Source organism: Trachemys scripta, chromosome 4 (assembly GCF_013100865.1).
Source record: "Trachemys scripta elegans isolate TJP31775 chromosome 4, CAS_Tse_1.0, whole genome shotgun sequence".
In the NCBI taxonomy this organism is placed as follows: domain Eukaryota; kingdom Metazoa; phylum Chordata; order Testudines; family Emydidae; genus Trachemys; species Trachemys scripta.
In genome coordinates this window covers 80,252,177-80,265,383 of record NC_048301.1, presented here as the reverse complement: position 1 = coordinate 80,265,383, position 13,207 = coordinate 80,252,177, and the positions used below count along the sequence as shown (strand labels likewise).

General features: G+C 40.3%; 1 protein-coding gene across 2 annotated transcripts in view; it reads left to right on the top strand.

Annotated features, from left to right (window-relative positions):
* PDHX (pyruvate dehydrogenase complex component X) overlaps positions 1–13,207 on the top strand; it is a 107,012-nt gene that overhangs the window by 81,218 nt on the left and 12,587 nt on the right. For both annotated transcript variants that reach the window (XM_034769692.1, XM_034769693.1), the window contains exons 8-9: positions 516–574; positions 5,083–5,241. In XM_034769692.1, coding sequence (XP_034625583.1) covers positions 516–574; positions 5,083–5,241 — 218 coding nt within the window. The remainder of the gene's footprint in view (positions 1–515; positions 575–5,082; positions 5,242–13,207) is intronic.

The window sequence follows — 13,207 nt, the reverse complement described above, 5'->3', positions numbered from 1 at the left end:
CCTTTGTGCTTTAAATACTAGTGAAGCATTCAATCTTTTTTTTCCCCTTATCTCTAACTTTTATTAGGGCATCTTGACTGCTCTTCCCTTTTTCCTTTTCCTATATGAGAGTACTCCCAGTAGGTATTAAGCAGTGCTTTGTCCATTAGCATCTCCCTCATTGTCTGACACTTCAGTATGCAAACAAATAAACTGGAGTAAAGAGACTACAGGTTTTCTCCTTTGTCTATTGTGGGACTAATAGCACACTATTTCTGAACGGTTCTTTCCTTGTGGTAATAGAAGCCTTGTGCTTTGTATCTAGAATTTATTTCGTTTTATATAGAGCTTACATGCTGTGATTATGTGTAACCCAATTATTTAATAATTTGTGACAGTATGACTTTCTAAGAGTCCTAAAGACTAATGGACTGAAACACTGGAATATTCAGTCAAGAAATTGTCTGGTTTGTAATTTCTGGAGCTACACTGGTAACCACTACTCATAATATTTGTATTTATTTTTCCTCTTACAGATGATATTAAAGTATCAGTAAATGACTTTATTATCAAAGCAACAGCAGTTACCCTCAAAGTAAGTAAATAATTTACCTTCAATAATATAATTGTAGAATAAACTTTTTTTGAGGGGGACAAAAGTATTGACAAAGCTTGTTTAGTACTACAGTACAACTGTATTTCTATGCATTACCTCTTTTTAGATGAAAGTATTGTGAGCATAGTAATATTGCTCCATGATCTGCACTGTGTACTGGTTTTTGACATGGAATTTAAGGTGTTGGCATTGACTTAATAAAGCCCTAAATGGCCTATGATTAAGGCTAAGATTTTGTCATGCATGTTTTTAGTCTTCTTTTGTATGGCTGGTGTAGAGCAGCAACTACAATTTCACCTGAAGTTGATTGAGTCAGATGGCTACATCAGCAGTAGCAAAATTTATTGCAGTGATGTGGTGGAAGATGGTGGCCTTCACAGGGCCCACTCTAAATGAGAATTCACAAGGAATGCCATCAACTCGGCGACCGAACATCGCTCAGCGATCTCCCGGTCATCAGAGCAGTAACTCAACAATATTTTTAGTAAAATTCAGGGATAGGTCACGGACAATAAAGAAAAAAGTCACAGAAGCCTGTGACCTGTCTGTGACTTTTACTGAAAATATCTGTGACAAAGGGGGCAGCTGTGAGGGCCCTGGCTCAGATTTCCGGGGGTCCCTACTGCCCGTTGGGGCTTGGGGCTCCGGGGTTTCCTGTTCTACTGCGGCTTGGGAGCTCCAGGGTCCCCCTGCGGCGGCTCAGGAACGGTGGTGGGACCCTGTAGCTTCCAGCTGCCACTGGCTGAAGTCACGGAGTTCTCTGGAAGTCACCAATTCCATGACTTCTGCAACCTCTGTGACAAAATCGTAGCCTTACCTATGATCTATATACCTGAGAGATTGCCTCTCTCCTTATGCCATATTGCTGCAGGTACAGAGACTCTTCTGTGAAATTCAAAGGAGTAGTAGAGCATTATCTGTGAGAATGCTTTGACTTGGAAACTTGCTCGCCTCTTTGGTCCAAAATTGCCTACATCTGATTACTTTAAGGGTACATTGCAAAGCCCATCTTGTTGCCTAAGCATTTGAAAAGAGGAGAATTGGGAGGGTGTTTTTAATGGGGGGGAGGGAGTAATGTGTGGATGGTTTCCGTACTTCATTTGCATGTTGCTGCAAATAACTAATAGAGGATGGACTTGCTGTAGTTTAGTCATAATGGAGGTGTGTGTGTGTATATATACTATTATTTATTTATTTATTTTTGTTTAGTTTAAGTTGAACACCTAAAGTAGATGAGCAACTGCTTTTCCTACTGTATAGAAATCAAGAGACTATTTTAGCTTAAATGGTGGGGGCCAGGATTTTGGAATTGGAAGAAGTTCTGAGTGGCCATAATGTATAGTACAATGATAACTTTGAAGTTCTAGGGGGCCACAGATTTGTTCCCAACATTAGGGATACTGTCTGTTTGCTAAATAGCATAGAGCACAGTTTCTATCTACAGCAATTTACTAAAATGGAGTGTTCAATTTCTATTTGTTCATTTCTTCTATCAATAAAAGAATAAGTTAAATAATAGTGTTAATGTTCTAAAAACTCTTTTTATATGATCTGTATCGCAAAAACTTCTAAGAAGAAGTTAATACTTCTAGCAGGTGCAGCCTGCTACCTGGTGGTGTGTCTGCACTGCAGTTTGGAGGTGTGATTCTCAGGGCAGGTAGACAGACTTATGTTTAGCTCAACACAAGAAAGTGTGCTAAAAATAGCATTGTGGATGTTACATCTTGTGCCAGTGGCGGATCTCAGGCTAGGCATCCATTCCCAGACGCAAGATATTGGGCAGGCTTGGGCTTGGGTGGCTAGCCCAAGTTGCTGCCAGTGCCACAACATCCATTCTGCTATTTTTAGTGTGCTAGTTCAAGGTGAACTAGTGCAAGTCGGTCTGCCCATGCTGGGAATCACATCTCCCTTCTGTAGTATAGCTATACTCTGAAAGCAACTAGAACAGGTACCTTTCACAGTTGATTTTTTTTCAGTATGTTTTACCATATGGTGTAAGGATTATGCATGTTGTTCATTTGTTATTTAAAAGGGGATTTCTGCATTTATTACAGAATGATCTACACCAATCAACTTAGGAAATATGATTTTCTGTTCTTAATATCTGAATTTTAGTTGATTAGATTTTGCATTTTTGTTTTTTGTTGACTGTCATTGCTAATCCAGCATTTGGCTCTTTTACTGAAGGATTAGATTGCTGCTGGGCATTAAAAAATCAGCAGTTAACATGTCGTCTTCCAGGCTTTTAAAGAAAATTCAAAGATCTCTAATAACTGAATGATGATGATGAACAGCTTGTTTAGTACATTGTGTATGTGAGCAGTTATAAATGAGTTGCCACATAGACTATTACTATTCCAGTTTTGATGCCGTTGATAACTAGAAGACATTTGTGAATTAAAATATGTAAATTGGGGAGGGAAAATTGAATAGAGTATTTTAATGATGTGCTAATTTTATGTGTACGTTACATAAAAGCTATTTATTGTTTTGGAAGATATTTAGTAATCATAAGACTACACCCACTCCATTATACTATTGTGATGTTAATAAAAACAACCCACACTCAAATTTGATTTTTAGTAACTTAAAATGTTCAGAAATAATAAAATATAGCATGTCAGAAATAAGCTCAGTTATTAACTAGTCAAAACTAGCTAATGGTTAATCAAATGGGAGATAGTTAATCAAAAATAGAATTTTTGACAAAATTGCATGAAAAACTTGAAATTCAGAAAACTTTGACTACTAGTACTTGGTTTAATAGGAGATTTTTATATTTCCCTGACTGATAAATGTATTCCTCTTTAAGAATATAAAATAATACATCACAATATCTTAATTCTTCTTCTCTTCATACACATAAGAAGGTGATCTGAGAATGTTTAAATGTTTCTTGCATATTCTTCTCTTATGCAAATAGCCCAGGAGTACCATCTGTGGGATGACAAGGTAGAGATCTGAATGTTGGATGTTCAAAACAGTTTTAAAAAAAATCTTGCATCAAAGTGCCAGCAAGATACAAAGTTTCAGCTTTTCAACTCCAGGTTGTTTTATTATTTGGGTTTTACAATTGCTAGAATGATAGCACTAGTATCTGAAGCTTCATATAAACCCCCAGGTGTCCGTCTTGCTACCACTTGCCAGTGTATCTCATCCCATGATGATGTTAGACTACCAAGGAGTGAGGAAAATTCAGTTCTTAGGCCAGTGATTGGATGGGCATTTTTACTGAGACATTCCCCACTAGGAATTGGACTTTCTAATAACTCATTTCGCACTGGACACAGAACAAGCCTACAGCTCATATATGTATGGTCACTATAATAATAAATGGAGATATACCTATCTCATAGAACTGGAAGGGACCTTGAAAGGTCATCGAGACAAGTCCCCTGACTTCACTAGCAGGACCAAGTACAGTCCCTGATAGTGTTTTTTTTTTTTTTTTTTTTTTTTCCCCAGATCCCTAAATGGCCCCCTCAAGGATTGAACTCACAACCCTAGGCTTAGTAGGCCAATGCTCAAACCACTGAGCTATGCCTCCCTCAGGATTACTTAAAACTGGTGACTTAGATATGAAGGGCCAAATACCCCGTTACCAATTGCCTTAGTTATCCATCTCTCTCTCTCTCTCTCTCTCTCTCCTTTTTGTGTGTGTGTGTGTGTGTGTGTGTGTGTGTCTACCTTGCTGTGTTTGATAAACTCAAGAGGACTTGTGATTGGTTATCGTTAATCAATTAACTTCAATCTGGATCTGTCCCTAGAAGTCTGCGTGAGGCTTTTTTGGATAAGAGAACCTAACACCGATAATAAACTTCAGCCTTTTGCAATATACTCAGTTAAAACTCAACCAACTTTTTTGATTATAGTGATACCAAAACAAGCAGGGCAAAAGCAATCAACATTATTATCCTGGTGTAAGTTTAAAATGGAAAAGGGATGCAGATATCCTACTAATCTGTTCACTACCCTCTCATATAAAATGTAAATACAGTATGTTGGCTCACCCTACTTCATGGTTGGCCCCAAAAAAAAACAACCCTCTGTTTTGTGTCTCTTGAATTTCAGGCATCCAAAAGGTGATACTTGTGAACAACAACGGAATTTGGAGGCTGCTGTTAGCATATCATTAGTTTCCCAATGACCCTGAGTGTTCATAAATATTTCTTGCTGCCCCCCCGCTGCACAATTTCCATCTCTGCGGCATACACTCACACTTGCTGACAGTGTAGATTTAAATGGATGCTAGCTAATAAAGTAGGTCTATTCTTAGAGTTACATGGCAAGTCTTGTATTATCCCTTTCTTGCTTGTGGCAGTCCTGATGACAGATGTGACCTGTTCTCTCAAACAGGATTCTGTGCTGCATTAATTACTTTGGTGAATGCCTGTATATCACTATGCATTTTAAAGGGGTTTCCTTTTAATAATTGTTGAACCATTATTCCTTTAACAGCTGGCTCTCTTTGTGTTTCTCTTTTCTAGCAAATGCCAGATGTGAATGTGACCTGGGATGGAGAGGGCCCCAGGCAGCTGCAATCTATCGACATCTCTATTGCTGTGGCAACAGACCGAGGTCTCATTACACCAATCATAAAAGATGCTGCTGCCAAGGGAGTGCAGGAAATTTCTGCCTCTGCAAAGGTAGGTCTCAGATGTACAGTAGGCTTAGAAATATCATGGCTGTTTAGCTTCTTGCAGCCAAGTGTATGGCATGACCCAGATGAACATGAATGATGATCTTAAAGCAGTTTTAAAATAGTCTTTAAGGCTGCTTTAGTGGTGTTGGGATTTTAAAATAATTATTAATGTAGTACGTCTGTGCCATTCATTCTCTTAGCACTCTTTTTTAAATGCAAAGATAACTTAGCCATCAAATTCTGCAGTGAAATCCCAGCTAAACATGGCTCACTGCAGCCTGTGAAATTGTGTCTTAATTGAAGCGATAGATTAAAAAACAACAACAACAAAGTAATTTCAGATTTTTTAGTATTTGCAGTATTTTCTCCAGGTGCTAGGTGGGGGTGGTTTGTTTTATTGTAATTATTATATCCCTTGTTCGTGGCTGTGATCATTTGAGCATTCACTGTTGACTCATATTTAGCTTGTGATCCACTATGATCCCCAGATCCCTTTCCACAGTACTCCTTCCTAGACAGTCGTTTCCCATTTTGTATGTTTGCAAATGATTGTTCCTTCCTAAGTGGAGTACTTTGCATTTGTCCTTATTTAATTTAATCCTATTTACTTCAGACCATTTCTCCAATTTGTCCAGAACATTTTGAATTTTAATCCTATTCTCCAAGTCACTTGCAACCCCTCCCAGTTTGGTATCGTCCGCAAACTTTATGAGGCCTGATCCACACTAACCCCCCACTTCGGACTAAGGTACGCAAATTCAGCTACGTTAATAATGTAGCTGAATTTGAAGTACCTTAGTCCGAACTTACCGCGGGTCCAGACGCGACAGGCAGGCTCCTCCGTCGATGCCGCGTACTCCTCTCGCCGAGCTGGAGTACTGGCGTCGACAGCGAGCACTTCCGGGATCAATCCGGGATCGATTTATCGCGTCTAGACAAGATGCGATAAATCGATCCCAGAAGATCGATTGCCTGCCGCCGAACCAGGAAGTAAGTGTAGACCTACCCTAAGTGTACTCTCTATCCATTATCTAAATCATTGATGAAGAAATTGAACAGAACCGGCCCCAGAACCAATCCCTGTGGGACCCCACTCATTATGCCCTTCCAGCATGAATGTGAACCACTGATAACTACTCTCTGGGAATGATTTTCCAACCAGTTATAAACCCACCTTATAGTAGCTCCATCTAGGTTGTATTTCCCTAGTTTGTTTATGAGAAGATCATGCGAGACAGTATCAAAAGCCTTACTAAAGTCAAGATATACCACATTTACTGCTTCCACCCAATCCACAAGGCATGTTACCTTGTCAAAGAAGGCTATCAGGTTGCTTTGACACCATTTGTTCTTGACAAATCCATGCTGACTGTTCTTTATCACCTTATTATCTTCTAGGTGTTTGCAAATTGATTGCTTAATTATTTGCTCCATTATCTTGCTTGGTCTAGAAGTTAACCTGATTGGTCTGTAATTCCCTAGGTTGTCCTTATTTTCCTTTTTTATAGATGGGCACTATATTTGCCCTTTTCCAGTCTTATGGAATGTCTCCCGTCTTCCATGACTTTTCAAAGACGATTGCTAATGGCTCAGATACCTCCTCAGTCAGCTCCTTGAGTATTCTAGGATGCATTTCATCAGGCCTGGTGATTTGAAGACATCTAACTTGTCTAAGTAATTATTGACTTGTTCTGTCCCTATTTTAGACTCTGATCCTTCCTCATTTTCACTGGCATTCACTATGTTAGACGTCCAGTCATCACCAACTTTCTTGATGAAAACGGAAACAAAGAAGTCATTAAGCACCTTTTGCCATTTTCACATTTTCTGTTTTTGTTTTCCCCCCTCATTGAGTAACGGGCCTACTCTGTCTGTGGTCTTCCTCTTGCTTCTAATGTATTTGTAGAATGTTTTCTTTTTCCTTTTTATGTCCCTAGCTAGTTTGAGCTCGTTTTGTGTCTTGATTTTTCTAAATTTTGTTCCTACATACTTGTGGTGTTTGTTTATATTCATCCTTTGTAATTTGACCGAGTTTCCACTTTTTGTAGGACTCTTTTTTGAGTTTTAGATCATTGAAGATCTCCTGGTTAAGCTAGGGTGGTCTCTTGCAATACTTCCTATCTTTCCTAGTTTGCTCTTGTGCCCTTAATGTCTCTTTGAAAAACTAACTGTCTTCAGTTGTTTTTCCCCTTAGACTTGCTTCCCATGGGATTTTACCTACCAGCTCCTGAGCTTGCTAAAGTCTGTCTTCTTGAAATCCATTGTCTTTATTGTGCTGTTCTCCCTCCTACCATTCCTTAGAATCATGAAATCTATCATTTCATGATCACTGTCACCCAAGTTGCCTTCCACTTTCAAATTCTCAACCAATTCCTCCTATTTGTCAAAATCAAATCTAGAACAGCCTCCTCCCTTAGTAGCTTTCTCCATTTTCTGAAATAAAAAATTGTCTCCAATACATTGTTGCTATGTTATTTTCCCAACAGATGTCTGGGTAGTTGAAGTTCCCCCATCACCACCAAGTCCCGTGTTTGGATGATTTTGTTAGTTGTTTAAAAAAAGCTTCATCCACCTCTTCTTCCTGGTTTGGTGGTCTGTAGTAGACTCCTACCATGACATCACCCTTGGCTTTTTTACCCCTTTTATCCTTACCCAGAGACTTTCAACAAGTCTGTCTCCTATTTCTATCTCAGTCCAAGGAAATACATTTTTAATATATAAGGCAACACCTCCTCCCTTTTTTTCCCGCCTGTCCTTCCTGAGCAAATTGTATCCTTCTATACCAATATTCCAGTCATGCATATTATCCCACCAAGAATCCATGATGCCAACTATGTCAAAGTTGTGTTTATTTACTAGCATTTTGAGTTCTTCCTGCTTATTCCCCATACTTCTCGGATTAGTATACAGACATTTAAGATACTGATTTGATTTCCGCCCCCAATTCTGTCTTCTCTCCCTTATTTCTGCAATAACAGCCCATGCTCCCCCCAGATTCCGCCCCTTCTCCCAGATTTCTATGTTTTTGACTTACCTGTGGGCTTTGGTTACCTGTCCCCATCGAACCTAGTTTAAAGCCCTCCTCACTAGCAGGGCTTTGGAGCGGAACCCGGAGTTGGTGCGTGGAGCAGCTCCGGAGCAGTGGAGCTGCAGGTTTTTGCTTGGAGCTGGAGCGGAGCCAGAGCACAGCTCCAAAGCCCTGCCCACTAGGTTATCCCATCTGTAGCCAAATATGGTCTTTCCCTTCCTTGATAGGTGGCGCCATCTATGTTTAGGTCCTTCTTCCTGGAACAGCATCCCGTGGTTAAGGAAGCCGAAGCCCTCCTGGCGACGACATCCTCGCAGCCAGGCATTCACCTCCAGGATGCATCTGTCTCTGCTGAGGCCCCTACTCTTGACCGGAAGGATTGAAGAAAACACCACCTGTGCTCCCAACTCCCTCACCTTACTCCCAGAGCCCTGTAGTTTCTTCTGATCTGCTGAGGGTCATACCTTGCAGTGGATTTCAGAATGTTCATTTTGATAAGTGTTGTCAAGACCCACCTCCCCCTCCCCCCCCCCCAAAAAAATAAAAAATTTCCTAAAGCTACGATTTATTCACAAATATTTTTAGTAAAAGTCATGGGCAGTAAACAAAAAGTCACAGCCAGTGACCTGTCCATGACTTTTACTAAAAATACCCCTAACTAAATCGTAGGTGCTGGGGAAGAAAGGGTGCTCCAAGATGCTGGTGCTCAGCGGGTGTGTGTGTGTGTGTGTGTGTGCGCGCGTGTGCGTGCGCTCTAGCGGTCGCTGCTGCTCGGGGTTGGGGGTGGTATTCCGGTGGTTGCCGCTGCTCCTGTTTTGTTCCTAGGGGACCTTAGCTTTTACATTTAGTGGACAAAACCCATTAGAAAAGTTCATAAAACTATTTGTTCCACTTGACAGTAACACATTAGGTCAACTTCTATATGAGGAAACCATGTTGAAATGAGTGTCGGTCTGCATTTGTCATTCTTCGCTTGTGGGTAAAGGTAGAGTTGTTGCGTGATAAACCTTCACCTTAAATTATGAAAATAAGATGCTTTATAGCTAGAGAGACAACGTGGGTAAAGTGATATCTTTTTATTGGACCAACTTCTCTTGGCTAAAAGGACGAGCCTTCAAGCTTACACAGAACTCGTCTTCAGGTCTGAGAAAAGTACTCAGATTATCACAGCTAAATACAAGGTGGAACAGATAAGGAGTTATCACCTTTCTCAGACCTGAAGAAGAACTCCGTGTGGCTTGAAAGCTTCTCTTTCTCATCAACAGAAGTTGGTCCAATAAACAATATCACTTTACCCACTTTGTCTCTCTTTTCCACTGCTGGGTGTATCTCTGAGATCCTGGAACTGGCGCAGCTACAGCAACACTGCAGATATACCTCATAGTTGTGACAAGTTAATTTAAATCCTGTCTCAAATTGTAATTATGACTTTATCATAAATTACCTTGGGCAGATCCCATTATTATCAATGGAAGTAATGCCTTATATCGGAGGCCCTGGCATCAGATTCAGTGGCACTTGTGATCATAAAAATACTTTATGCTTATATAGTGTTTTACAGTTTCAGAATATTGTACAAACATTAATCTGTAAATTAATAAAAACAGCTATATCACAAGGGAGTTGAGGATTAGTTCATTGATATTTATGAAGTGCACATGATTCTCTGCTAGAAGGTGCTGTAAAAGTAAAAAGTAGTAAAGCACGTAAGCAGAATAAGTATTACGCACACTGTAATATGGAGAAGCTGAAGCACAAATGTAAGTGAATTCCCCAAATTGACATGTACGTGGAGAAGGACCTAAGGCAGCTGGCCTTCTCGTGCTATCTCTGTCTATCTGAGCTTATGGACCAGGCTCTGACTACCATGACTGTCCTACAGGAGTCACTGCTTTAGAGAAGACTGACAGCAGAAGCAACATCAAGGCAGACAAAAGCAGATAAGAAAGTAGGAAATATGTCTGCACATTTTTGATTTCTTAGTAGAAAAGCAGACTCTCTCTGATGTTTTGCACTGCATGCAAAGTTCCAGTTCATAAAAGAAGAAACGTCTAGAAGCATCACCACTTATGGAGAAGGATAGGGAGAGCCTGATATTACTGCAGATTTTCTGTAGGCAAACAGGTGACTCTGAAAGAGGAGTTTGGCAGAAAAACAGTGCTACATAAGAGGTATCCCTTTGTAATTTAATAAAATCATTTACATCTGCTAATATGCTGCTCTTTGCTTTGGATGATCCAACTCTCCATTTCTACCTTGAAGCAAACCTAAAATCTACCTTCTTACAGTACAAGTACCAGAACATTTTAATTGAATTTACTGAAATTTTGTTTTGTTTCTGAACAAATTACACACAGCTTTTCCTTTTCATCCTTTGAGTTTTTCAAAGCAAACCTCCAAAAAACTAATGAGTGGAAATTCTTTGGGGCACATTCTGATGCCTTGACACTGAATTGTACCTCACTCCTTGAGCAGTCCCTTCAGTGTCAGTAAGAATATTAGAGTCTGGTCCTTTTCTCTCTTTCTCCAAGTTGGTATTGAAACATTTCTAGCCTATTGTAAGACATTTTTTGGTTCAGACTGGCCATTATAATATGAGTTTTTGAAATGTAATGTTGCCCTCTGTAACTTGCCCTTTTTTATAACAAAAAATAACATTTTCTCCATGGGAAAAAATAAGAGCCTGAAAAAGGAAAAGAAAATGGATTTGTAACAAAGGTTATTTATTCAGATGTTTAATGTTGCATTTTGAACTGTAGCTACCTGTAAACTCATCGTTTATGAACTCATTAAAACGCCAAACTATTATAATAAGTAAAAACATTTATAGAGCTGTTTAGCTTTTGAATCCTTTCCCTCATATCTGTGAAGTCCCTTAAAGATGGGTGTAACCCATTAAAAGATGTTTTGTAGTTAGCATTTGTTAATATAACACACTGCATGTTAATCACAACCATTCACAAATTTCAGAGAGGTAGCCGTGTTAGTCTGTATCAGCAAAAACAACGAGGAGTCCTTGTGGCACCTTAGAGACTAACAAATGTATTTTGGCATAAGCTTTCGTGGGCTAGAACCCACTTCATCAGATGCATGGAGTGGAAAATACAGGAGCAGCTATAAATACATGAAAAGATGTGAATTGCCTTACCAAGTGTGACAATTCAATTGACAGCAGGATACCAAGGGAGGAAAAATAACTTTTGAAGTGGTTATGAGAGTGGCCCATTTCAGACAGTTGACAAGGTGTGAGTAACAGTAGGGGGAAATTAGTATTAGGGAAATTAGGTTTATGTTTTGTAATGACCCAACCACTCCCAGTCTTTATTCAGGCCTAATCTGATGGTGTCCAGTTTGCAAATTAATTCCAGTTCTGCAGTTTCACGTTGGAGTCTGGTTCTGAAGTATTTTTTTTGAAGAATTGCCACTTTTAGGTCTGTTATTGAATGACCAGGGAGATTGAAGTGTTTTCCTAATGGTTTTTGAATGTTATGATTCCTGACGTCAGATTTGTATCCATTTATTCTTTTGCGTAGAGACTGTCTGATTTGGCCAATGTACATGGCAGAGGGGCATTGCTGGCACATGATGGCATATATCACATTGGTAGATGTGCAGGTGAACGAGTCCCTGATGGTGTGGCTGATGTGGTTAGGTCCTATGATGGTGTCCCTAGAATAGATATGTGGACAGAGTTGGTATTGGGGTTTGTTGCAGGGTTTGGTTCCTGAGTTGGTGTTTTTGTTGTGGTGTGTAGTTGCTGGTGAGTATTTGCTTCAGGTTGGGGGGCTGTCTATAAGTGAGGACTGGCCTGTCCCCCAGGGTCTGTGAGAGTGAGGGATCATCCTTCAGGATAGGTTGTACATCCTTGATGCGCTGGAGAGGTTTTAGTTGGGGGCTGTAGGTGACAGCTAGTGGTGTTCTGATATTTTCTTTGTTGGGCCTGTCTTATAGTAGGTGACTTCTGGGTATCCTTCTGGCTCTGTCAATTTGTTTCTTCACTTCACCAGGTGGGTATTGTCGTTTTAAGAATGCTTGATAGAGATCCTGTAGGTGTTTGCCTCTGTCTGAGGGATTGGAGCAAATGCGGTTGTATCTTAGAGCTTGGCTGTAGACAATGGATCATGTGGTGTGGTCTGGATGAAAGCTGGAGGCATGTAGGTAAGAATAGCGGTCAGTAGGTTTTTGGTATAGGGTGGTGTTTATGTAACCATCGCTTATTAGCACTGTAGTGTCCAGGAAGGGGACCTCTTGTGTGGACTAGTCCAGGCTGAGGTTGATGGTGAGGTAGAAATTGTTGAAATCCTGTTGGAATTCCTCAAGGGCCTCTTTCCCATCGGCCCAGATTATGAAGATGTCATCAGTGTAGCGCAAGTAGAGTAGGAGCATAAGGGGACGAGAGCTGAGGAAGCCATGTGCTAAGTCAGCCATAAAAATGTTGGCATATTGTGGGTCCATGTGGGTACCCATAGCAGTCCTGCTGACTTGAAGGCATACATTGTCTCCAAATCTGAAATAGTTGTGGGCGAGGACAAAGTCACAAAGTTCAGCTACCAGGTTTGCCGTGATGGTATCGGGGATGCTATTCCTGATGGCTTGTAGTCCATCTTTGTGTGGAATGTTCGTGTAGAGAGCTTCTACATCCATAGTGGCTAGGATGGTGTTTTCTGGAAGATCACCAAAGGACTGTAGTTTCCTTAGGAAGTCAGTGGTGTCTTAAAGATAGCTGGGAGTACTGGTAGCGTAGGGCCTGAGGAGAGAGTCTACATAGCCAGATAATCCTGCTATCAGGGTGCCAGTGCCTGAGATGATGGGGTGTCCAGGTTCCCAGGTTTATGGATTTTGGGTAACATTCACAAAAGACTTTCCTGCCCCTCGTTCATGTGTAGTGCAACATGCAATCCCTTACTGAGAGTTCTTGTAAACTTGTTTTATAAATAGTGTT